A 27,558-nucleotide genomic window follows, 5' to 3' on the forward strand; every position below is an offset into this window, starting at 1 on the left:
CGGCGCTTGGGTCAAACATGGGAGGGAACCCAGAGAAAGCGAGAATGACCTTCTCCTCCATGCTGTAAACCTTTCTGCAGCCTTGCGAAGGACATGTGCATCAAGTACAGGGAAATGTCGACTAGACATCTGTCAAAAACAACATATGGCAAAACGCCTGCGCATCTGGTGGACATATGGCATTAGGATGCTTTCTCCAGTGAGATAAGTAGTTTCAACCACTTATTGTGAAATGAAGGAAAGTTGGTGGGTGCACTGTTTGGATGCTGGAATTATTTTTGATGGATGTGTGAAGATAACCTACTTTTTTGAGGTGGTTTGACAATCAGATGAAAACATCATGACTGGTTGTGTTAATGGCACATTAAAAGGTAATACATTTTTACAGGGGGGGGGGGGGGGGGGGGGTACTGTAGCTTAAACAGACAGATTTTTATTGGGTTGTTTTATTGTGCTAATTTGATTTCCGTGGGGGCACAGACATTAAATATATACTGAATTAATATATAAATGCAGCATGTAAAGTGTTGGTCCCATGTTTCATGAGCTGAAATAAAAGATCCCAGAAATGTTCCATATGCACAAAAAGCTTATTTCTCTCAAATGTTGTGCACAAATTTGTTTACATCCCTGTTAGTGAGCATTTATCCTTAGCCAATATAATCCATCCACCTGACAGGTGTGAGATATCAAGAAGCTGATTAAACAGCATGATCATTACACAGGTGCATCTTGTGCTGGGGACAATAAAAGGCCACTCTAAAATGTGCAGTTTTGTCACACAACACAATGCCACAGATGTCTCCAGTTTTGAGGGAGCGTGCAATTGGCATACTGACTGCAGGAATGTCCACCAAAAGTGTTGCCAGAGAATGTAATGTTAATTTCTCCACCATAAGCTGCCTCCATCGTCATTTTAGAGAATTTGGCAGTACAACCGGCCTCTCAACCGCAGATCACGTGTAACCACGCCAGCCCAGGACCTCCATATCCGGCTTCTTCACCTGCGGGATCGTCTGAGACCAGTCACCCAGACAGCTGATGAAATTGAGGAGTATTTCTGTCTTTAATAAAGCCCTTTTGTGGGGGAAAACTCATTCTGATTGGCTGGGCCTGGCTCCCAAGTGGGTGGGCCTATGCCCTCCCAGGCACACCCATGGCTGCGCCCCTGCCCAGTCATGTGAAATCCATAGATTAGGGCCTAATTAATTATTTTAATTGACTGATTTCCTTATATGAACGGAAACTCAGTAAAATCGTTGATTGTTGCGTTTATATTTTTGTTTAGTATAGATCAGTGCTGCATCGACCACCATGACCATCGTCTCACTGGCACCACCTGCTGGCTTCTCAAACTTCCGTTTCAGGGGATGAAGGCGCCGCCGCTGACTGTTTCATTCGAATAGTTAGATCAGATACATATATGTAGCATCTATAGTGTCGTCGTGAGTTAGAAATAGTTTTCAATTGATTGGCAATTTCTACAGATATTTGACACACATTGTTCGGAACCTTAATGTCAGATGTCCTCTTGTTCCAGTCGGCGTGTTTTTGTATTCGCACTTCATTCTCGATCAACCTGTAAAATCTGTCAAACATCAGGAGAGGAGCCAGGTAGGATGCTAGATACATTTTAAATCTAAATTGGTATTGTGGGACGTGTTGGTTAACCGATGTATCTGACAAAGACATCATCAGCTTGGTTACACGTTCTGCTGCAGCACATACGCAGCTAGCTAGTTATTGTTAGCTAACATTAGATAGGAAGTTAACGTTAGCTCGCTAACTAAATCTGTCATTTGTTGATAACAACTGAACGATGGTCCACCGCACGCTACTTTATTCTGTTACCAGTATAGCCTTCTGTCAGGAATCAAAGATACATGCTTGTATGGGCTAAAATGATCAAACATCAGCCTATTAGCTAGCTAGATGCATAGCCAGTAGCTAACGTTAGGGGAGCTAGCTAAGAGCGTAGGCTGTGGTTTATGCCGCGTTCAAAACAACTGCGTACTCGGAAATTTCCGACTTCAGTGCGTTCAAAACAACTGGGAATTCGGAAAAAAAACTATCTCCAACTGGGAAAAATCGATTTGAACGGTCATCCAACTCGGGAACTCGGGCCTCTTTCTAGAGCTCAGACCTGAAGAACACTGACGTCATGATTTTACCTAAAAGTTCGCAGTTCTGAACGCTGCATTAGGGCTGTCACTCCTATCTTATGGTGCTTTCAATACAAATAATGCCGCGTTCAAAACAACTGGGAACTCTGAAATCTCTGCCTTCCGAACGTTCAAAACACATGGGAACTCGGATAAAAACGGGCTCCGACTGGGGAAATCGATTTGAATGGTCATCCAACTCGGGAACCCGGACCTCTTTATAGAGATCCGACTTTCCGATCTGAAGGTCATGATTTGACCTCGTATTTTCAGAGTTCCCAGTTTTTGTGATCCCGGCATAGTTATTCGTAAAAAAGCCAATCATGACGTCAGTGATAATTTGACAGATACATAACTTATGACATTTGGCTGTGGTAACATTTGCCGCTTTCAAAACAACTGGGAACTCGAAAATCTCAGACTTCAGTGAGTTCAAGACAACTTGGGGGGGAAAAAAAGCTCCTTCTGAGAAACATATTTTGAAAAGGTCATCCAACTCAGAATTCCAAGTCAAACTCTGGCATCTGTGCTTTCAATACAACAGGGAACTTGGAATCTTAAGGTCGGAAAGTCCGAATTCTTGAAAGATGCCAGTGTCTGACTTGGAATTCTGAGTTGGAGCTCGTTTTTTCCCAGTTGTCTTGAAAGCACCATTTGATTGCCAGTAAGTTGCATGTAGCTAGCTAGGTGGCCAAAGCTAGTATTGCAAGCATCTGATGTCTATCAAACATTACATTTCCTGTAGCTCAGTTGGTAGAGCATGGCGCTTGCAATGCCAGGGTTGTGGGTTCGTTTCCCACGGGGGGCCAGTATGAAAATGTATGCACTCACTAACTGTAAGTCGCTCTGGATAAGAGCGTCTGCTAAATGACTAAAATGTAAAAAAATAAACTGCATCCCCTGGTTGAAAAGAAACAGGCTGCTCGACTCCCTGGGAAGTGGGGAAAACAGTAGCAAGTGCAACTGAGTGGACTATCCTGGTTAATTAACAAATACAAAAGGCTAGCTAACTCACACTATCGCCTCATGGTAGGCTGTCTCTGTTTTTTAGGAAATGGAGTTTGCGGAGCTGATTAAGACCCCCAGAGTGGATGGGGTTGTGCTGAGGAGACCCTTCCTGCCCACGGTGGAGGGAACTCTCTGTCTGACAGGACATCACCTCATACTAAGCTCCAGACAGGACAACACAGAGGAACTCTGGCTGTTGCACGCTAACATCGACGCCATAGAGAAGAGGTGGGTCTGTGTGTAGGGGGGATATTTGGGGTTAGGGTCTTGCTAGTAGGTGTAAAGACCTAAGTGTCAGGATCAGGGTGAGGGGGGGGTCAATGTTAGGATCAGGGGTGAGGGTAAGGAGGGGGTCAGGGTTAGGAAGGGGTGGGGGGTCATGGTTATGGTCAGTGTTAACCCTCTCCTCCCCCCTGTCTGCAGGTTTGTGGGGTCTCTGGGCACCATCATAGTCAAGTGCAAAGACCTCAGGGTGATTCAGCTGGATATCCCTGGCATGGAGGAGTGCCTCAACGTCGCCAGCTCCATCGAGGTGAGGAGAGACTACAGTCGGCATGTCTTATATTGGAACAGCAAAAGGAATGAATAGGAACAATGCAGAAGGACCAGTAAACTAGGCTCTGGTGTCGATCCCACCATGGAGATACACCTCCAGAGGAGTTTCTGTGGTTATAATCTCGTTCCCAGACACTTCCGCCTAAATGCGTGAAGAGTCTGGTGGACCAACGCATCAAACTTGGCCTTCGTTAGCCGATGCAGAGAGCCGAAAGAACCCCCCCCCCCCCCCCCCCGGCGCCAATAGAATTGGCTTAATCTACCCACCAATCATCTCCGACAACACCTTCCCCCTAACTCCCCCCCCCCCCCCGTACGCTAGCAAACCACAAGCACAGAGCCACGCCTCAGTCGTGTGATTCACTAAAATTAAAATGACTAATACTTTACTCAGTAGGTCCCATATAATTATATGGTCTCTCCTACTAAGGCCAACTTTGAGTGGTTGATATCCCAGGTTTATATGTGCAATAGCCTGGGGAGGAGGTTACTATGGTTCTCACAAGTTGTGGTCCCCCTTCTCTATGAAGTGTGCACTCGTTCACTATAAAGTGCATCATCAACATAATATATCTCCTCTCTCTTTCCTCTAGGCTCTGTCCACTCTGGACTCTGTCTCGTTGATGTACCCGTTCTTCTACCGGCCCATGTTTCAGGTCATCGAGGATGGATGGAACTCTTTCCTTTCAGAGGACGCCTTCAAAGACCTGGAGTCCATGGTAATGTAGGGCTGCTGGGACCTGCTCCGATAATACACTGAGTGGACAAAACATTAAGAACACCGTCCTAATATTGAGTTGCACCCCCCTTTTGCCCTCAGAACGGCCTCAATTCGTCAGGGTATGGACTCTACAAGGTTTAGAAAGCGTTCGACAGGGATGCTGGCCCACGTTGACTCCAATGCTTCTCACGGTTGTGTCAAGTTGGCTGGATGTCCTTTGGGTGGTGGACCATTCATGATACACACGGAAAACTGTTGAGCAGCGTTGCAGTTCTTGACACAAACCGGTGCGCCTGGCACCTACTACCATACCCCATTCAAAGGCACTTAAATATTTTGTCTTGCCCATTCACCCTCTAAATGGCACAGATACACTATCCATGTCTCAAGGCTTAGAAATTATTCTTTAACCTGTCTCCACCCCTTCACCTACACTGAATGAAGTGGATTTAACAAGTGACATCAATAAGGGATCATAGCTTTCACCTGGTCAGTCTGTCATGAAAGTGCTCTGTGTTCTTAATGTTTTGTACACTCAGTGTAGATTGCGCTAATTGCCACTGGATGTTAAATGGCTGTTTCTAATTGCCACTGGATGTTAAATGGCTGTTTCTAATTGCCACTGGATGTTAAATGGCTGTTTCTAATTGCCACTGCATGTTAAATGGCTGTTTCTAATTGCCACTGGATGTTAAATGGCTGTTTCTAATTGCCACTGGATGTTAAATGGCTGTTTCTAATTGCCACTGGATGTTAAATGGCTGTTTCTAATTGCCACTGGATGTTAAATGGCTGTTTCTAATTGCCACTGGATGTTAAATGGCTGTTTCTAATTGCCACTGGATGTTAAATGGCTGTTTCTAATTGCCACTGGATGTTAAATGGCTGTTTCTAATTGCCACTGGATGTTAAATGGCTGTTTCTAATTGCCACTGGATGTTAAATGGCTGTTTCTAATTGCCACTGGATGTTAAATGGCTGTTTCTAATTGCCACTGGATGTTAAATGGCTGTTTCTAATTGCCACTGCATGTTAAATGGCTGTTTCTAATTGCCACTGGATGTTAAATGGCTGTTTCTAATTGCCACTGGATGTTAAATGGCTGTTTCAAATTGCCACTGCATGTTAAATGGCTGTTTCAAATTGCCACTGCATGTTAAATGGCTGTTTCTAATTACCACTGGATGTTAAATGGCTGTTTCTAATTGCCACTGGATGTTAAATGGCTGTTTCTAATTGCCACTGCATGTTAAATGGCTGTTTCTAATTGCCACTGGATGTTAAATGGCTGTTTCTAATTGCCACTGGATGTTAAATGGCTGTTTCTAATTGCCACTGGATGTTAAATGGCTGTTTCTAATTGCCACTGGATGTTAAATGGCTGTTTCTAATTACCACTGGATGTTAAATGGCTGTTTCTAATTGCCACTGGATGTTAAATGGCTGTTTCTTTTAGATCTAGATGTTTTGGTTTCCAGGTTTATTTGTCAAATAAGGAAAAAAGCTCTTGGGGTTCATTATGTTCATTTTCAATAGTTGTAAATAATGTTCTGTCAAATCAAATGTATTTTATAAAGCCCTTTTACATCGGCAGATGTCACAAAGTGCTATACAGAAACCCAGCCTAAAACCCAGCTTTCCTTAAGTATTTTAATGATCAAGTCCCTCCACCCCACCCTCTCCTCTCCTTCCACCCCACCCTTTCCTCTCCCTCCACCCCACCCCACCCTCTCCTCTCCCTCCACCCCACCCTCTCCTCTCCTCTCCCTCCACCCCACCCTTTCCTCTCCCTCCACCCCACCCCACCCTCTCCTCTCCCTCCACCCCACCCTCTCCTCTCCTCTCCCTCCACCCCACCCTCTCCTCTCCCTCCACCCCACCCTCTCCTCTCCCTCCACCCCACCCTCTCCTCTCCCTCCACCCCACCCTCTCCCTCCACCCCACCCTCTCCTCTCCCTCCACCCCACCCTCTCCTCTCCCTCCACCCCACCCTCTCCTCTCCCTCCACCCCACCCTCTCCCTCCACCCCTCCTCTCCCTCCCTCCCTCCCTCCATCCTAGACTGAAGAGTGGCGTCTGAGTGATGTGAATAAGGACTACAGTGTGTGTTCCTCCTACCCTCCCCTGGTGGCCGTACCTAAAGATGTGGATGACGACACCCTAAGGAAAGCTGCCGCCTTCCGCCACGGGGGGCGCTTCCCCGTTCTCAGCTACTATCACAAGAAGAACGGCATGGTGAGAGGAGAGCACAGCACCATGGGAAATGGAGTTCACAGTCACTGTTCTCGCCCACCATGTTCATCATTTGTGTGCCAGAATGACTTGAGGTCTCTTGGCTTTTCAACATATTAAACCCCAACTGAAATGGTCTATTTGAGTCAGATCTTAAAGGGAAACTCCACCCAAAAACTATATTTTGGAATTTGTTTCATTCGTCCATTGTTGATATAGTCCCAAAAATGTTTTGCATGTCAGCAATCAAGTTTTCAACGTAAATAAAAATACAGAAATACAGCCAGTATGATAGTTTTTGGGTGGCGTTTTCCTTTAAGCCTGTAAAGGTAGTAAAAGTATAATATTTCTGTATGGACATAAATACATTTACATTTTAGTCACTTAGCAGGCATTCTTATCCAGTGACTTGGTCAGATAAAACCATAGCAAGAGTGAAATATAACAACCTAATTAACCAATCAAAATGCTCAATTTCTGTCTTCCTCTGTGGTGTCTACTCCTTGACCCCTGACCTCTAATCCCTGTCCCCAGGTGATGATGCGTTCAGGCCAGCCTCTGACCGGCACCAACGGGCGTCGCTGTAAGGAAGACGAGAAGTTGATCAACGCCACGTTGCGGGCGGGGAAACGCGGCTACATCATCGACACGCGTACCGTCGGCGTAGCGCAGCAGGCCAAGGCACGGGGAGGAGGGTTCGAATCAGAGGCCAACTACCCACAGTGGAGGAGGATTCACAAGGCTATAGAGAGGTGATGGAGGTGATGGATGGAAGGGAGGGAGAGGTATACAATAACTGATATGATAGAGGCCTCTACTAGCCAAAAGCCTGTATTAGCATGGGCAGCACCATTAAGATCAGCCAATTTATTATACTTGTGAGCAAACGTTCCATAACTGCAGGTGGCAAAAAAAATCACCAACCTTTGCTTTATACCTCTTCCAACAACACACTCCAGGTGGCAGTGTGCACCCTTTCAGTTTGTTTACCAACATAGAAGAAGAAAATGGACTACTTCAAAATGGAAATTGCCTCCCTGGCGCTGCCTGTGCACTCACAGACGGCGTAATGGAAATGATACAGACGGGTTAGCTGACAACGTCACAAGAAACGATGTGCGCGCGTCGACGGGGCAGAAGGCCGTGTGGTGTTATGGTTCTGGACGGTCAGATCGCTACCAACAATGACAAGAAGATGCCATGTAAGGAATCGTAGGTGGCTCGTTTTACCTTTGACTCATGTCACATCAATGCTAATATGGCAAAAAATCATTGCTTGTTAGCTAGCTAACCAACAACTGTAACGATGTATTTGAGAGACAACAAGTCACCAACTCGGATACTTCCTGTGCCTCGACCTGTTGCTTTGGCCTGTTGTCTCCGAGGTTTTACCTTGTTTTATTTTGTTTCATGTATGTTTGTGTCAACACTTGCTACCAACTAGCCAGCTAGTTAGCTAGGTTGCAATGGAGCCCACGTCTTCTGGAATAGCTAACGAACGTTTCCAGCGCTGTAGAAGCTGTATATTACTCTCTTGTCCAGGACGATATTGACAATCCGGAGTTCCAATGTGGCAATTGTTTACTTGCGCAGGATTACACGAATGAGGTGGCTATGCTTAGTAAGCAAATCTTAATTCTGCGCAAACTTATGCGGAAAACGCAAAATTGGAACTTTCTTGTTCTCAACTCCTATTGCTGGACGCCGCTCGGGCCTGATGGATGTTTCCCCTCCTTGTCATCTGTCCCTATCCGAATGGGCTGTGCTACCTGGAACTTGCCTGCCAAGGAAGTCGTCTCCATCTGCTTCTCCTCCTCCATCTTTTAATGGAGTAGACGGAGAACAGCAAGAAGATTGTTCGAATCAGCGCTGGTCCCATGTCACAAGTTGTGGAAACTGAAGGCAGCGGCATGCTGCTAAGCGGACTGGAGTGACTGCGAGAGGTTCGGAGCAGATTGACATAAGGAATAGCTTTCGCTGCACTGGTGCCTGATCTACCGGCGCCTTCATAGCTGGAATTGCCTGCGTTGGCGATGCTGACTGCAACTACACTGATGCCAGCAGCGGCTATGTCGTCGAGTTCGGCTCCTTTCCCTCTCTCTGGATCTGACGGGGCACTGCCTGCTGTGGGAGGTCTGGACCTATTGCCGGGAGCAGCGGGCATACGCTATCCTGCTTCTCGTGGACCCGTGAAAGGCTCAACAAATTGTGTGAGGGCTAGGAATGGGCGGATTTCTCCATTCCCTTCTCCGGCCGTTGTATTGGGCAGTTCAATGGTGAGAAATGTCTCAGTCCCTGGAGCAAAAACGTTGTGGTATCCAGGAGCACGAGTACAGGACATCAATAAGCTGCTCCCAAACATTTTAAAACCAGCATCAGGAAATTGAGTCTATCATTGTTCATGTGGGATTCAATGACATTATGAAGGGCAGCTCAGAACAGCTGAAGATGGATTTTAAAGAACTGATTGGGTCACTGCTTGACACCAACAAACGCCCCATAATATCTGGCCCACTGCCCTCCCTAAATCGTGGTTTTATTGACAATTCTGATACCTTCTGGAAACAAAGCTCGTTTTTATAAGGAGGATGGGATCCACCCAAATCATTTGGGTTCCAGGATCCTTACACAGCATTATAAGGCTGCGTTGAGACAATGACTTATCAATGACCCAAGTCCAGCTCAGTTAATCAGTTAATAGTCATACAATAAGTTTTGTAGTGATTCCTTTGTTGTTGATGTAAATAATATTTGTTGGTCTGTGGTGTGTAATGAGGAGCAAACAGACACTGCACTTGACACATTTATGAAATTGCTTATTCCAGTTCCTAATAAGCATGCACCCATTAAGAAAATGACGGTTAAATCCCATTGGAATGATGAGGAATTGAAAAATGGTATATTTGAGAGGGATGAGGCAAATAAGTCTAGCAGCACAACCGATTGGCAAACATACTGCAAATTGAGAAATCATTTGACTAAACTGAATAAAAATAAGAAGAAACTACACTATGAAACAAAGATAAAAGACATAAATAATGTAGTAAAAAGCTTTGGAGCACCTTCACTGAAATTGAACACTTAAATGAAATTTTGGGCAAAAAGGCAAACTCAGCTCCATCATTCATTGAATCAGATGGCTCACTCATCACAAAACCCACTGATATTGCCAACTGCTTTAATGATTTTTTTCATTGGCAAGATTAGCAAACGTAGGCATGACATGCCAGCAACAAACGCTGACACTACACATCCAAGTATATCTGACCAAATTATATGAAAGACAAGCATTGTAAGTTTAAATTCCGTAAAGTGAGTATTTTCCAGGAGAGCCTGATAAAGCTGGTAGAAGCCTGTAATGACCTCCCATCTCCTCCCCCCCCCCCCCCCCAGGTCCAGTATTCTCCAGGAGAGCCTGATAAAGCTGGTAGAAGCCTGTAATGACCTCACATCTCCTCTCTCCCCCCCCCAGGTCCAGTATTCTCCAGGAGAGCCTGATAAAGCTGGTAGAAGCCTGTAATGATCTCCTCTCTCCCCCCCAGGTCCAGTATTCTCCAGGAGAGCCTGATAAAGCTGGTAGAAGCCTGTAATGACCTCACATCTCCTCTCTCCCCCCCAGGTCCAGTATTCTCCAGGAGAGCCTGATAAAGCTGGTAGAAGCCTGTAATGACCTCCCATCTCCTCTCCCCCCCCCCCCCCCCCCCAGGTCCAGTATTCTCCAGGAGAGCCTGATAAAGCTGGTAGAAGCCTGTAATGACCTCCCATCTCCCCTCTCCCCCCCCCAGGTCCAGTATTCTCCAGGAGAGCCTGATAAAGCTGGTAGAAGCCTGTAATGACCTCCTCTCTCCCCCCCAGGTCCAGTATTCTCCAGGAGAGCCTGATAAAGCTGGTAGAAGCCTGTAATGATCTCCTCTCTCTCCCCCCCCAGGTCCAGTATTCTCCAGGAGAGCCTGATAAAGCTGGTAGAAGCCTGTAATGACCTCCCATCTCCTCTCTCCCCCCCCAGGTCCAGTATTCTCCAGGAGAGCCTGATAAAGCTGGTAGAAGCCTGTAATGACCTCACATCTCCTCTCCTCTCTCCCCCAGGTCCAGTATTCTCCAGGAGAGCCTGATAAAGCTGGTAGAAGCCTGTAATGACCATAGCCACAGTATGGACCGCTGGCTCAGTAAACTAGAGGCTTCTAACTGGCAGACTCACGTCAAGGAGATCCTCACTACTGCCTGTCTGGCTGCTCAGTGCATTGACAGGTAGGTAACTACTGTAGACATCTCTCTCTGTTTCTCCATCTCTCTGTTTCTATCTCTCTATATCTGTCTGTTTCTGTCTCTCCTTCTCTATATCTCTCTGTGTCTCTCTCTATCTATCTCTCTCTCTCTCTCTCTCTCTCTCTCTCTCTATCTCTATCTCTCTCCCCCTCTGTCTCTCTGTATCTCTCTCTCTCTATCCTCTCTGTCCCCCTCTGTCTCTCTCTCTCTATCCTCTCTGTCCCCCTCTGTCTCTCTCTCTGTTTCTCTATCTCTCTGTTTCTATCTCTCTATATCTGTCTGTTTCTGTCTCTCTTTCTCTATCACTGTTTCTCTATCACTGTTTCTCTATCACTGTTTCTCTATATCTCTGTCTGTTTCTGTCTATCTCTGTCTCTCTCTTTCTCTCTCTCTCTTTAAGTTAAACTCAATTAACCATTCTCGCTCTGGCGGCTGTGTGTCTCAGGGAGGGTGCGTCAGTACTTGTGCATGGGACAGAAGGGACGGACTCGACCCTACAGGTGACGTCTCTAGCTCAGATCATCCTGGACCCAGCCTGCAGGACCATACAGGGATTCCAAGCTTTAGTGGAGAGAGAGTGGCTCCAGGTAACACACAGACAGACAGACAGACAGACACTCTGAGCCTGAGCTATCCTGACAAACCCCCCCCCCCCCCCCCCCCCCCCCCCCCAATAGCAAGCCTTCTCTCTCGCTCTCAAAATTCAATGAGGCTTGTGTGTAGATTGATGAGGGGGGGGGAAAAACAATTTCATCTATTTTAGAATAAGTCTGTAACGTAACAAAGTGGAGAAAGTAAAGCGGTCTGAATACTTTCCGAACGCTCTGTATATACACTTAGAAATGTCCTTGTTTTTGGAAGAAAAGCAAACATTTTTGTCCATTAAAATAACATCAAATTGATCAGAAATACAGTGTAGACATTGTTAATGTTATAAATGGCTATTGTTGCTGGAAACGGCTAATTCTTAATGGAATATCTACATAGGCGTACAGAGGCCCATTATCAGCAACCATCAGTCCTGTGTTCCAATGGCACGTTGTGTTTGCTAATCCAAGTTTATCATTTTAAAAGGCTAATTGATCATTAGAAAACCCTTTAGCACTTATGTTAGCACAGCTGAAAACTGTTGTTCTGATTTAAAGAAGCAATAAAACTGCCCTTCTTGAGACTAGTTGAGTATCTGGAGCATCAGCAATTGTTGGTTCGATTACAGGCTCAAAATGGCCAGAAACAAAGAACTTTCTTCTGAAACTCATCAGTCTATTCTTGTTCTGAGAAATGAAGGCTATTCCATGCAAGAAATTGCCAAGAAACTGAAGATATCATACAACGCTGTGTACTACTCCCTTCACAGAACAGCGCAAACTGGCTCTAACCAGAATAGAAAGAAGAGTGGGAGGCCCCGGTGCACAACTGAGCAAGAGGACAAATACATTAGTGTTTGAGAAACAGACGCCTCACAGATCCTCAACTGGCAGCTTCATTAAATAGTACCCGCAAAATACCAGTCTCAACGTCAACAGTGAAGAGGCGACTCTGGGATGCTGACCTTCTAGGCAGAGTTGCAAAGAAAAAGCCATATCTCAGACTGGCCAATAAAAAGAAAAGATTAAGATGGGCAAAAGAACACAGGCACTGGATAGAGGAAAATTCGAAAAAGGTGTTATGGACAGACAAATCGAAGTTTGAGGTGTTCGGATCACAAAGAAGAACATTTGTGAGACTCAGACCAAATGAAAATATGCTGGAGGAGTGCTTGATGACATCTGTAAAGCATGGTGGAGGCAATGTGATGTTCTGGGGCTGTTCTGGTGGTGGTAAAGTGGGAGATTTGTACAGGGTAAAAGGGATCTTGAAGAAGAAAGGTTATCACTCCATTTTGCAACGCTATGCCATACCCTGTGGACGGCGCTTGATTGGAACCAATTTCCTCCTACAACAGGACAATGACCTAAAGCACAGCTCCAAACTATGCAAGAACTATTTAGGGAAGAAGCAGTCAGCTGGTATTCTGTCTATAATGGAGTGGCCAGCACAGTCACCGGATCTCTACCCTATTGAGCTGTTGTGGGAGCAGCTTGACCGTACGGTACGTAAGAAGTGCCCATCAAGCCAATCCAACTTGTGGGAGGTGCTTCAGGAAATATGGGGTGAAATCTCTTCAGATTACCTCAACAAATTGACAACTAGAATGCCAAAGGTCTGTAAGGCTGTAATTGCTGCAAATGGAGGATTATTTGACAAAAGCAGTTTGAAGGACACAATTATTATTTCAATTAATAATCATTATTTCTAACCTTGTCAATGACTACATGTCCCATTCATTTTGCTATATTTCCTATTCAAACTCATTTCATGTATGTTTTCATGGAAAACAAGGACATTTCTATGTGACCCCAAACTTTTGAACGGTAGTGTGTATGTTGAAGAGGGTGGGGCTCAAGCTGCATCCCTGTCTCACCCCACGGCCCTGTGGAAACAAATCTGTGTGTTTTGTGTACATTTATTTTATAATATCGTAGGTTTTCCCTCCACCGCTTTCCATCAGTTTATACATCAGGCTTTTTTTTTTAAAGCAACAAAGTATGAGAATATGTTGTTTTGGTTTGTTGGTTTGTCAATATAGCCTTGTTCATATTTGGCCGTTTTTTAAATTACTCATCCAATTAGTTTTTGGCATATCCTATTCAAATCTATTCTTTTTCCTGCAGTCTGAACAGTCAAAAAGCACATGGAATATGATATTTCAAGCCAAATTTCAAATCACCTTCGTAGGTGGTTTTAAATCAGATACAAATCTGATTTCTGGCCATGCGACTTGTCTGAATGGTCAAATCTGATTTATTTGCCCTTAAGTGGTTTTTAGACTGTTATTTGGCTTGTTGCTGGCTAGCTACTCTTTTGACAGTTTGACAAGAACATGTGGAAGCTAACTAGCTTGTTTACAAACAAATTAGTGATTGTGGCCAAAAAGGACTCGTTTTGAAAGTTGGATAATCTTTTACTTTGGGGTTTTAAAATTGTTCTTACACTGATTTTCACCATTCAAAGCAACTGGGAAACATCCATAGCAGGCATTGTTGTCACCTTCGCTTGCTATATAACTTCTGAGTGATACGAAGCATGAGCACCACCACCAATTGGCCTACACCACTGTGTACACATCGGTCGTTACTATGACAACTAGCATAGCCATGTCAGCAAATGACTGTTGTCTGAACACTTTTTCCGAATTTGGTCACTTGTAACTTGGTGTTGGGACAGTCAGTATTCCAAAACGGATTTGAAAAACAACTGATTTGAGAATTAAGGCCTGCAGTGTGAACAAGGCTTAAGGTTGTGCAGGGTGTATACGTGGTCTGTCAAACGATATTTTGGTAAGAAGCCAATTTGACATTTCCTCAGGACATTGTTTTCACTGAGGAAATGTTGGAGTCTGCAGAGGATTTTTCAGAGACTGCTGTTGAAACAGATTCCATGGTAATTAATGGGGTCAAATTTGTCTCCCACTTTTGTGGATTGGGGTGATCAGACCTTGCTTCCAAATATTGGGGAAGATGCCAGAACTTAGGATAATGTTGAAGAGTTTAAGAATAAACTGTTTTGAATTTGTTGTCTGTATATTTTATCATTTCATTTAGTATACCATCAACACCACAGGCCTTTTTTGGGTTGGAGGGTTTGTATTTTGTCCTGTAGCTCATCCAATGTAATTGGAGAATCCAGTGGGTTCTGGTAGTCTCTAATAGCGGATTCTATGTTTTGTAAACGGTCATGTATATGTTTTCTGCTCATGGTTCTTTGTTATATGTCTCTCCCTCCTCCATCTAGGCGGGCCATCCGTTCCAGCAGCGTTGTTCCCAGTCAGCCTACAGTAACAGTAAGCCCCGTTGTGAAGCCCCGGTGTTCCTGCTCTTCCTAGACTGTGTGTGGCAGATCCTCCGCCAGTTTCCCTGCTCCTTCCAGTTCTCGCAACACTTCCTGGTTCTGCTCTTCGAACACGCCTACGCCTCGCAGTTCGGGACCTTCATGGGTAACAGTGCTTCCGAGAGGTCAGTCAGAGAATTACGTCCTGAGAGTCATACGTTATGTTTAGTTATGACTTATTCCAAATTTTTGTTGTGTTACAGCCTGAATTCAAAATAGATTAAATGTATTTATTTTCTCACCCGTCTACACACAATACCCCATAATAACAAAGTGAAAACATGTTTTTGGAAATGTTAGCAAATGTATTGAAAATTAAATACAGAAATATCTCTTTTACATAGGTATTCACACCCCTGAGTCAATACATGTTAGAATCACCTTTGGCAGCGATTACAGTTGTGTGTCTTTCTGGGTAAGTCTCTAAGAGCTTTCCACACCTGGATTGTGCAATATTTGCACATTATTCTTTAAAGAATTCTTCATGTTCTATCAAGTTGATCATTGCTAGAAAACCATTTTCAGGTCTTGCCATAGATTTTCAAGCCAATTTAAGACAAAACTGTAACTAGGCCACTCAGGAACATTCAATGTCGTCTTGGTGAGCAACTCCAGTGTATATTTGGCCGTGTGTTTCAGGTTATTGTCCTGCTGAAAGGTGAATTTGTCTCCTAGTGTCTGTTGAAAAGCAGACTGAACCAAGTTTTCCTCTAGGAAAAAAAAACTCCCTAGTCCTTGTTGATGACAAGCATACCCATAACATGATGCAGCCACCACCATGCTTGAAAATATGAAGAGTGGTACTCAGTGATGTGATGTGTTGGATTTGCCCCAAACATAACGCTTTGTATTCAGGACATAAAGTGAATTTCTTTGCCACATTTCTTTTGCAGATTTACTTTAGTGCCTTCTTGCAAACAGGATGCATGTTTTGGAATATTTTTATTCTTTACAGGATTTTTTCTTTTCACTCTGTCATTTAGGTTAATATTGTGGAGTAACTACAATGTTGTTGATCCATCCTCAGTTTTCTCCTATCACAGCCAATAAATTCTGTAACTGTTTTAAAGGGCGGCAGGTAGCTTAGTGGGTAAGAGCGTTGTGCCAGTAACCGAAAGGTCGCTGGTTCTAATCCCCGAGCCGACTAGGTGAAAAATCTGTCGATGTGCCCTTAAGCAAGGCACTTAACCCTAATTGCTCCTGTAAGTCGCTCTGGATAAGAGCGTCTGCTAAATGACTAAAATGTAAAATGTAATGTAAATGTAAAGTCACCATTGGCCTCATGGTGAAATCCCTGAGCGGTTTCCTTCCTCTACGACAACTGAGTTAGGAAGGACGCCTGTACCTTTGTAGTGACTCTGTGTATTGATACACCATCCTAAGTGTAATTAATAACTTCACCATGCTCAAAGGAATATTCAATGTCTGCTTATTTTTATTTATACCAATCTACCAATAGGTGGGCTTCTTTGCGAGGCATTGGAAAACCTCCCTGGTCTTTGTGGTTGAATCTGTGTTTGAAATTCACTGCTCGACTGAGGGACCTTACAGATAATTGTATGTGTGGGGTACAGAGATGAGGTATTCATTCAAAAATCATGTTAAACACTATTATTGCACACAGAGTGACTCCATGCTATTTATTATATGACAAAAGGGTTGAATACTTATTGACCCAAGACATTTCAGCTGTTCATTTTTAATTTATTTGTAAACATTTCTAAAAAACTTAATTCCACTTTGACATTATGGGGTATTGTGTGTGGGCCAGTGACAAATACATCTCAAATTCAGGCTGTAACAACAAAATGTGGAAAAGGTCAAAGGGTGTGAATACTTCCTGAAGACACTGTATATCTACATGTCATCCATGATATTCCCTTTATAGTGCTGTACATTTGACCAGGGACCATACAGTACATTGCCAGTTCTGCTGTTTCCCCTGACCTTTAACCTGTGACCTGGTCAGCCAGTCACAGGTCAGCGTTACCTCAGACAGTCAGCCAGAGAGTGTGTGGTCTACAGGGGATAATCTCTGTTCACTGGGGATACACAAGTTACTGCTAAAGTTCCCCCTCTAAGTCTGACACTAATACGTCTTTAAAGAGCCACTGCACAGGCCGATTGGCATGTTTTTCTGTTGCTCATAAAAATAAAAATAAAAGATTTCAGTCTTGGAGGTGTGTTTCCTGACCGATTCCACGTTTGGTTAATAATGTTTGTCCCCCATGAAACACTGCCTATTTCACTTCCTCAAAATCCCCAGAATGAATCGAAGATAACTCAAGGAAGCAGTCATTAATTCTGATGTTCTTTTCCGAAGTTGTTTGGTGCAGCAAATGGACATCGTCAAATCAAAACCCAACCTTTTTTAATTTACCAGTTGTGACTCATGGATGTGAAAAATTATCCTATTTACACTTTGTAGTCAATTTTGACACCTAGAATAACTGTTTCTGTTTTAATATCGACGCCACGAGCCGTTTTCAACGTTTTTATTTTATTTTATTTTTTTAAAGGCAGTCCCTCTTTAAGAGTGCATCCTCAATGGTACCCTATTCCCTTTATAGTGCACTACGTGCTCTGCTCCCTATTCCCTTTATAGTGCACTACGTGCTCTGCTCCCTATTCCCTTTATAGTGCACTACGTGCTCTGCTCCCTATTCCCTTTATAGTGCACTACGTGCTCTGCTCCCTATTCCCTTTATAGTGCACTACGTGCTCTGCTCCCTATTCCCTTTATAGTGCACTACGTGCTCTGCTCCCTATTCCCTTTATAGTGCACTACGTGCTCTGCTCCCTATTCCCTTTATAGTGCACTACGTGCTCTGCTCCCTATTCCCTTTATAGTGCACTACGTGCTCTGCTCCCTATTCCCTTTATAGTGCACTACGTGCTCTGCTCAAAAGTAGTGCCATCTGGGACACAGCCGTGCGCGTCACTCAGGGGGGGTCTGTGCTGACTGGAGTGTGTTCCCCTGCTGTTCCAGCTCCACCTGCCTTACCTCCAGCTGGGGGAATTTATCCTTCAGTTCTCTGTGCTGGGAAGTTGACTTTTCTCTTGGGGTTGGTCGTCTGTGGGGTTATTTTAATGAAGAGGTCTGGTCTGACCCGCTCGGGGTATCTTTCTCAAGGGAGAGCTTCTCCTGCTGAGCTATTTCTTTGATTAGGTGAAAGTCCAGCTGGAACTGTTTGGTGTTGCCCTGTACCAATACTGTTCCAGATTTAGTCCTCGTTGTCTAGTATCCTGAGTTTCCACCCGTCGCTAACACCCCTCCTCTTAACAGAGGGGTAGTGTGCTAGTATAGCACTGTGCCATGCCAGGGGATGGTCTGTGTGGAAGATAAGGTTGCTTATGTTCCCATTTTTATAAAAGTCAACAAAAAGTGTCTCTTGAGTTCCCATAAGGAGCTTCATTCTGTACTCTTTTCGTGTCTTTTCATTATTAACATACACATTTTAATGACCTCTGAAACGGGAGGGGGGGTGCTTCTGGGCCTGGAAATGATTGATTTCCCACTGTTTCCCCCCCCCCCACACTTCTGTCTCTCCCTCCCTCCCTCTCTCCCTCCACCCCCCAGGTCTAAGTTGAACCTGTCTCAGAAGACGGTCTCTCTGTGGTCGTGGGTGAACCGGCCCCAGGAAGTGGAGAGGCTGTCTAACCCGCTCTACGAGGCCAACTGTCTGGTTATATGGCCCTCTGTAGCCCCTCAGAGCCTGCTACTATGGGAGGGTAAGAACCTGACTCCATTCCTGACCCCTGACTCCTGACCCCTGACCAAACGTTCTGCCCACTCCCAGGTCGGTGTTCAGTCTATTCACGAGTAGAGAGGGTTTAGGGGAGCTCGACACTTACTCATTCAGACAAACGACTTGCAACATCAAAAATTCCAAACCACATTTTGTGTGAGAGCAGTTTTTTATTTTTAGGTTGGTAGTTACTGTTAATGTTACAAAATATCTGTTGTTGTGCAACATTGTGACCAGTTATTATAAAATATTGTAGTCAGGCAACATATGAAATGTGAATAGGCAACATTTCATTCCGAAGTCGGAGTGTATTTTCTCTCACTTCAGATCAAATAATGTCCACCATTGATTTCAATAAATGTTGCGTTGTTTTTTACTTGGTTGCGTCATATTTCTTTGCATACTTTCTGTTGCTTGCATTGATGCATGCTTCAAAATATGTACATACGGAGTACACGTTCGAGAAGTGCCCTCCGTGCTCCGTTTTGCATACTTTGATTTGGACTCATACTCCCATGCTTCAATGTGCGTGCTCGGAGCACGGTGGCATGCATTTTGAGGAACGCCCCATGTGTGTGTTTAGCGTGTTTTTTTTATCATGTGTCATCATACTGCCTGCTCTCTTCATCCTCCTCCCTCATTTCCTCAATCTCTCCTGGTCACCTTCTTTCAGTCTCGCTCTTCCTACATATACTCACCAGGAGGGGGCAGTGTGCTGCTTGGTGTTTTAGAACCACTGAACCAGGAGGGGGCAATGTGCTGCTTGGTCTTTGAGAACCACTGAACCAGGAGGGGGCAGTGTGCTGCTTGGTGTTTTAAAACCACTAAACCAGCAGGGGGCAGTGTGCTGCTTGGTGTTTTAAAACCACTAAACCAGCAGGGGGCAGTGTGCTGCTTGGTGTTTTAAAACCACTAAACCAGGAGGGGGCAGTGTGCTGCTTGGTGTTTTAAAACCACTAAACCAGGAGGGGGCAGTGTGCTGCTTGGTGTTTTAAAACCACTAAACCAGGAGGGGGCAGTGTGCTGCTTGGTGTTTTAAAACCACTAAACCAGGAGGGGGCAGTGTGCTGCTTGGTGTTTTAAAACCACTAAACCAGGAGGGGGCAGTGTGCTGCTTGGTGTTTTAAAACCACTAAACCAGGAGGGGGCAGTGTGCTGCTTGGTGTTTTAAAACCACTAAACCAGGAGGGGTAGAGCACGGCGCTTGTAACGCCAAGGTAGTGTGTTCGATCCCCGGGACCACCCATACACAAAAATGTATACACGCATGACTGTAAGTCGCTTTGGATAAAAGCGTCTGCTAAATGGCATATTATTATATTATTATTATAAAACCACTAAACCAGGAGGGGGCAGTGTGCTGCTTGGTGTTTTAAAACCACTGAACTAGGAGGGGGCAGTGTGCTGCTTGGTGTTTTAAAACCACTAAACCAGGAGGGGGCAGTGTGCTGCCTGGTGTTTTAAAACCACTAAACCAGGAGGGGGCAGTGTGCTGCTTGGTGTTTTAAAACCACTGAACCAGGAGGGGGCAGTGTGCTGCTTGGTGTTTTAAAACCACTGAACTAGGAGGGGGCAGTGTGCTGCTTGGTGTTTTAAAACCACTAAACCAGGAGGGGGCAGTGTGCTGCTTGGTGTTTTAAAACCACTGAACCAGGAGGGGGCAGTGTGCTGCTTGGTGTTTTAAAACCACTGAACTAGGAGGGGGCAGTGTGCTGCTTGGTGTTTTAAAACCACTAAACCAGGAGGGGGCAGTGTGCTGCTTGGTGTTTTAAAACCACTGAACCAGGAGGGGGCAGTGTGCTGCTTGGTATTTTAAAACCACCGAACCAGGAGGGGGCAGTGTGCTGCTTGGTGTTTTAAAACCACCGAACCAGGAGGGGGCAGTGTGCTGCTTGGTGTTTTAGAACCACTAAACCAGGAGGGGGCAGTGTGCTGCTTGGTGTTTTAAAACCACCGAACCAGGAGGGGGCAGTGTGCTGCTTGGTGTTTTAGAACCACTAAACCAGGAGGGGGCAGTGTGCTGCTTGGTGTTTTAAAACCACTAAACCAGGAGGGGGCAGTGTGCTGCCTGGTGTTTTAAAACCACTGAACCAGGAGGGGGCAGTGTGCTTCTTGGTGTTTTAGAACCACTAAACCAGGAGGGGGCAGTGTGCTGCTTGGTGTTTTAAAACTACTGAACCAGGAGGGGGCAGTGTGCTGCTTGGTGTTTTAAAACCACCGAACCAGGAGGGGGCAATGTGCTGCTTGGTGTTTTAAAACCACCGAACCAGGAGGGGGCAATGTGCTGCTTGGTGTTTTAAAACCACTGAACCAGCAGGGGGCAGTGTGCTGCTTGGTGTTTTAGAACCACTAAACCAGACCAGAAATAAACCAACTTTCTGAAGAGTCAACAACGACAGGCATGTGTGTGTCAGGGCTCGAACATACAGGGGAGGTTTTTGGGAACTCTCCAGGCCAGTCGATAAACAGGGGAGGTTTTTGGGAACTCTCCAGGCCAGTCGATAAACGGGGGAGGTTTTTGGGAACTCTCCAGGCCAGTCGATAAACAGGGGAGGTTTTTGGGAACTCTCCAGGCCAGTCGATAAACAGGGGAGGTTTTTGGGAACTCTCCAGGCCAGTCGATAAACGGGGGAGGTTTTTGGGAACTCTCCAGGCCAGTCGATAAACAGGGGAGGTTTTTGGGAACTCTCCAGGCCAGTCGATAAACAGGGGAGGTTTTTGGGAACTCTCCAGGCCAGTCGATAAACGGGGGAGGTTTTTGGAAACTCTCCAGGCCAGTCGATAATCCCTGTCAGTGGCCAGTGGAAAAAAATATTGTAATAATTATATTTTTAATCTAGGCTATATAATTGATTTTTTTTAAAACCGATAGATTCCCGAAGCTGTTCGTTATGTTGATTTTAATTTATCGCGCGCGCTGCACACATATATAGATAATCTGTCGGTCAGAGAGAGAGTGCACAAACAGATGTTTTTTGCGTGGAGCGAATGCTAAGGCAGGAATGCGTATGCAAACCAGGTATTTAAAAAGTTCAGTCTCTTAATATTTTTATGCTCAATTCAGTCTTTCATGGAATAGCCTACCTTGAAAATCAGACATTTCCTCTAGGCTATTTGGTCCTTGAAAAGTCCTTGGAAGTTGGTAGCCAATTTAGAAATTCTACTGCTCCAATATAATTATTCCGTGATTTCATTTCTGATCCGTTTTTTTATGAGAGATTTAGGCACTTTTTGTCTGTTTCCCGCCGTTTTAATTGAAAGGTGTTGCACCAGTCTGTTATTATGAATGTTGGCTTCAACTTGGTTTTCCATACAAAGCGTTCCATTATAAAGGAACCAGGTTTTGGGTCTCTTTCTTGTTTTGAAACATGCCACAGTAACCCTTCTAACGCTTCCAACATCTCAAATGGAGAGACTGATCGCTACATGGACAGTGTGTTTGTGTCGGGAGCATGTTGTCTATTTAGTCAGGCAATGGCCATATTATACTGACATATTGCGGAACGTAAAAATAATGTGAATGTCAATGCATAATGCCATTTGTGTAGGCCTAATTAAAAAATTCATTATTCTTAAAGTGGTAATGCATACTTTTTTTGCTACATTTTGGGGGGATTTTTTTTCTTCTATAGGCTATTACAACAAATATCAAATCTAGGTCCTTGAAAATTTATAATTAAGTGCTTAGAAAAAGTCCTTGAATTTGACTTGCCAATGTCTGTATGAACTCTGTATAGGCTACCTGCTCAGCCTGCAAATGAAAGATAAAATCCCCTGCTATTGAAATTATGCACGCATCATATGCCTTCCTGTCAGATCTTGACCCAGGCCAGTGTATTCAGGCCGGTAGCTGTCAGTTTGCCACTGGCCCGGTGTGCCACTGGCCCGGTGTGCCACTGGCCCGGTGTGCCCCTGGCAAATTTACCTGAATGTCAGGCCCTGCTGTGTGAGGTGCGCGTAGGGCTGTTATGGCTCAACAAGCTCTGTCTCACATCAGAAGTAATGTTCATCAGTGGTTCTCAAACGGGTTAAGGTTTGGGTAGGCTTTAAACAAAAATAAAAAAATAAACAACTTTCTATCACTGGATTTTGAACATGCAACCAAACTGCAAAGAATTCCAGTTGCCTGAAACTGATCTTTCTAGTTCCTCTGGATAGTTTAAGTGAAAGACAGACCATTTATGAAAGTCAGGCAAGATTATTTTTGTAACCAATAGCAACCAAAATACAAAGAATTCCAGTACTAATCTTTCTGGTTCCTCTATGTGAAGGTGAAAACAGGCAGTATATGCCACCTCTGTGTGTAAAATAGCTAGGTTAATTAAAATTTTCGGATAAGTAATCGGGCAACCCAAAGATACTCCTAACTTGACTAATGGGCAAGTGCCTTTCAGAGTTTAATGTAAATCCCTGGACAGGCTTACGAAGCTCATATTACCAGACGTCACTGAATTCCACCCTGGCATTATCTCCATAGCTGGGATGGTAGCTATTTGTGGCACGTTGACTGACTCTCTCTCTGCCCCCCTCCTCCAAAGTGTCCTGCGTGGTTAGCTTATTATAGGACGTCCTTACGGATATTGGGGTGTCCTCACTCACTGTCACTGTGTAGTAGGGATGTCTCCACAGAAGGTTACGTGCTAATTGCCGATGTCCACCAGATACATATGCGTTTTTGTTTTGCCGGATGTCTAGGCCGCATTTTCCGCACTTGACACCCAAGTGCTTCTCTTTTCAACTAGCTAAAAGCTATTGGAGTCTGTGTGTTATAGATATACAGTGGGGGGGGGGGAGTATTTAGTCAGCCACCAATTGTGCAAGTTCTCCCACTTAAAAAGCTGAGAGAGGCCTGTAATTTTCATCATAGGTACACGTCAACTATGACAGACAAATCACATTGTAGGATCTTTTAATGAATTTATTTGCTAATTATGGTGGAAAATAAGTATTTGGTCACCTACAAACAAGCAAGATTTCTGGCTCTCACAGACCTGTAACTTCTTCTTTAAGAGGCTCCTCTGTCCTCCACTCGTTACCTGTATTAATGGCACCTGTTTGAACTTGTTATCAGTATAAAAGACACCTGTCCACAACCTCAAACAGTCCCACTCCAAACTCCACTATGGCCAAGACCAAAGAGCTGTCAAAGGACACCAGAAACAAAATTGTAGACCTGCACCAGGCTGGGAAGACTGAATCTGCAATAGGTAAGCAGCTTGGTTTGAAGAAATCAACTGTGGGAGCAATTATTAGGAAATGGAAGACATACAAGACCACTGATAATCTCCCTCGATCTGGGGCTCCACGCAAGATCTCACCCCGTGGGGTCAAAATGATCACAAGAACGGTGAGCAAAAATCCCAGAACCACACGGGGGGACCTAGTGAATGACCTGCAGAGAGCTGGGACCAAAGTAACAAAGCCTACCATCAGTAACACTCTACGCCGCCAGGGACTCAAATCCTGCAGTGCCAGACGTGTCCCCCTGCTTAAGCCAGTACATGTCCAGGCCCGTCTGAAGTTTGCTAGAGTGCATTTAGATGATCCAGAAGAGGATTGGGAGAATGTCATATGGTCAGATGAAACCAAAATAGAACTTTTTGGTAAAAACTAAACTCGTCGTGTTTGGAGGACAAAGAATGCTGAGTTGCATCCAAAGAACACCATACCTACTGTGAAGCATGGGGGTGGAAACATCATGCTTTGGGGCTGTTTTTCTGCAAAGGGACCAGGACGACTGATCCGTGTAAAGGAAAGAATGAATGGGGCCATGTATCGTGAGATTTTGAGTGAAAACCTCCTTCCATCAGCAAGGGCATTGAAGATGAAACGTGGCTGGGTCTTTCAGCATGACAATGATCCCAAACACACCGCCCGGGCAACGAAGGAGTGGCTTCGTAAGAAGCATTTCAAGGTCTTGGAGTGCCCTAGCCAGTCTCCAGATCTCATCCCCATAGAAAATCTTTGGAGGGAGTTGAAAGTCCGTGTTGCCCAGCGACAGCCCCAAAACATCACTGCTCTAGAGGAGATCTGCATGGAGGAATGGGCCAAAATACCAGCAACAGTGTGTGAAAACCTTGTGAAGACTTACAGAAAACGTTTGACTTGTGTCCTTGCCAACAAAGGGTATATAACAAAGTATTGAGAAACTTTTGTTATTGACCAAATACTTATTTTCCACCATCATTTGCAAATAAATTCATGAAAAATCCTACAATGTGATTTTCTGGATTTTTTTTTCCTAATTTTGTCTGTCATAGTTGACGTGTACCTATGATGAAAATTACAGGCCTCTCTCATATTTCTAAGTGGGAGAACTTGCACAATTGGTGGCTGACTAAATACTTTTTTTCCCCACTGTACACTAGGGGCTCGATTCAATCAGTATCGTGGAAGTTCAGCGCTATAGTGCGATTTAAATTTAAGAAGGCAATGTTCGCACATTCGCGGAGACTGCATTCACGGTAAACGCTGCATACAGTATGTCTGCTCAATCAGAAACAACCTTTACATTTCAATCGTGGTAGAACTCTAAACTTCCACGATACGGATTGAGCCCTAAATCATATGATTCAGATTGTGCACAATATGCTCCTCCTTCCTAAACAATCTAAAAGGTATGCAGACGTGAAATGCAATTACTCAGACGAAGAAGTCCATCATATGATAAAGTGAGTCGTACCACTGGTCGAAGCCTCTCTAGAATGTATCATACATTCTCAAAGAAAAGTATTTTCCTCATCCGCCTGTAATCTTTCCAATAGGATTATTCTTGTAGTATTTTTGCAGATAAATGATGAAACATTAGGCTGATTGTCCCTCGCCTGGTGCAGGTATAGCAAAGACATATGACACAAACATGATGAAGCATATTCTGACATGTATTGTTGTCCAAAGTTGCTGTTCAGTCCTTTTTTAATGAATGGGATGAAGTGACCGTTAATAAAATGTGATGGTGGAATGCACTCAACATAATCAACCATTAGCTTTGTAGGAAGGTACGGAGTTATTGTGATTGGTTGGTTACTTGGATATGATGTGTTTGTCATTCTCTCTCTCTCTCTCTCTCTCTCTCTCTCTCTCTCTCTCTCTCTCTCTCTCTCTCTCTCTCTCTCTCTCTCTCTCTCTCTCTCTCTCTCTCTCTCTCTCTCTCTCTCTCTCTCTGTCTCTCTGTCTCTCTGTCTCTCTCTCTCTCTTTCCCCTCATTCCCCTCCAGGTGTGTTCCTGCGTTGGAAGCGCAGCTCCAGGTGTCTGGACGAGGCATATGATGAGATGGTTCATATCATACAGTACAACAAGGAGCTGCAGAATAAAGTCAACAACCTCAGGAGACAGCTGGCCCAACTGGAGACTGAGGACCCTCTGCTGCAAACACCATAGAGGAGAGGAGAGGAGGAGAGAGAGGAGAGGAGTAGGAGAGGAGAGGAGAGGAGAGGAGTAGGAGAGGAGTAGGAGATGAGTAGGGGTGTAGGAGAGGAGATGAGTAGGAGAGGAGAGGTGAGGTGAAGGAGAGGAGATGAGTAGGGGTGAAGGAGAGGAGAGGTGGAGAGGAGAGGTGAGGTGAAGGAGAGGAGATGAGTAGGGGTGAAGGAGAGGAGATGAGTAGGGGTGAAGGAGAGGAGAGGTGGAGAGGAGAGGTGAGGAGAGGGAGCGGAAGAGGAAGAGGAGGGAGAAGGAGAGGACGAAGATTAGAGGAGAGGAGACAACACTAGGTTACTACTCAATAGAGACCTGAGGCTGTATCTATCAAACATCTTGGACAGGAGGGACCTGATCCTAGATCAGTACTTCTACTCTATGTAATGTTATTTATTATTATATAAAAGGCTAAACTGATGCTCACGGTCCCAGAAGAAGAGAAAGAAAACCCAGGGAAAGACATGAACAGGGACGGGGTGCGAGAGACTGGGTGCGAGAGACGGAGGCCCTTTTTGAATACTTTAAAAATGCTTGCTCATCTTTAAGTAATGCAGTAGATTCCTTGCTTTACACCAATCCACAGGGAGGGAGAGACTGTATGTATGTACGTACATATTACAGACACGTATAGATATGTTCGTCATGCTAGCCCCGGTCACCGGCTGCCCAACCTTTAGTAACCCCACACCTAAAACACAGAGTAGACACCCATTCACGCACCTCAGCCAGATTATGAAAGGTTCTTATTGCTGGGATACGAGGACACTTTGTAGCACTACTCTGAGTAACCATGGCAACACGTGCCAGTGTGCTTTGGACACACAGACACACTGACCAACTTATGATTTATTACATTCCAAAAATCAGGAGGTTTGAAAATACAAATGTTGTAAAAATTAAAACACATCGTCGCTGTCTAAAATAAAACCATATATCTCCAAAATGGAAACTTTTCATCAAATTGAGAGAAGAAAATACTACATTTAACCATAGTCTTGGTACATGTTACTACTGCCATTGCTGTTCTGCTTTAAAATAGCTTTTTGGGAGAGGTATTTCATGTGTAATATTGTTATTATACTAGCTAACTACAGTAGATGGAAACTTAATTATGTTGTATATTTAACACTATGATGTACCTGTTTTGTAAGTTTTAATTGACTTGCTGTCTTCATCGGCCAAAATGTCTTAAGATAGCAGTATAGGGTGGTCAACAGGGTTGGGGTTCATTCCATTTCAATCCAGAAAGTAAACCAAATTCCCGAATGTTCCTAGTTAAAATGCATTGAAGAAAATTGGAATTGGAATTGGAATTTCAGTGCACTTCCTGAATTTTAAATGGAATTGACCCCAAACCTTGGTGGCCCTTCGATCACCTCTGACCAGAACATCGACCGTCATCTTCTGTTCATTTCCTGATGATTCTACATGTTGAGTCGCCGCCGGACGTTGACACCCAGCGGGGCTAACATCCTTCTGCTTTCTGGTGTGTTTCAGTTAGAAGACCCACAGTAAAA

The 27,558-nt window shown here is 44.5% G+C and overlaps 1 protein-coding gene across 2 annotated transcripts; it reads left to right on the forward strand.

The window, feature by feature from the left end:
- The first annotated feature begins 1,344 nt into the window (after positions 1–1,344).
- Positions 1,345–26,999, forward strand: LOC311119088 (myotubularin-related protein 9-like). Of its 2 annotated transcripts, none has more exons than XM_084193836.1 (11): positions 1,345–1,614; positions 3,196–3,398; positions 3,594–3,702; positions 4,319–4,444; positions 6,507–6,680; positions 7,212–7,429; positions 10,764–10,925; positions 11,389–11,530; positions 14,778–14,998; positions 18,454–18,605; positions 25,839–26,999. In XM_084193836.1, the coding sequence occupies exons 2-11, from the start codon at positions 3,217–3,219 to the stop codon at positions 26,000–26,002; spliced, it is 1,650 nt and encodes a 549-aa protein (XP_084049962.1). In that variant the 5' UTR covers positions 1,345–1,614; positions 3,196–3,216; the 3' UTR covers positions 26,003–26,999. The 2 variants fall into 2 exon arrangements, with proteins under 2 accessions (XP_084049962.1, XP_084049963.1); XM_084193837.1 differs by having other exon boundaries at positions 1,361–1,614; positions 3,214–3,398; positions 25,839–26,980.
- The last annotated feature ends 559 nt before the right edge of the window (positions 27,000–27,558 follow it).

The sequence above is a fragment of the Coregonus lavaretus genome (genome assembly GCF_964263955.1).
Source record: "Coregonus lavaretus genome assembly, contig: HAP1_SCAFFOLD_2282, whole genome shotgun sequence".
NCBI lineage: Eukaryota > Metazoa > Chordata > Actinopteri > Salmoniformes > Salmonidae > Coregonus > Coregonus lavaretus.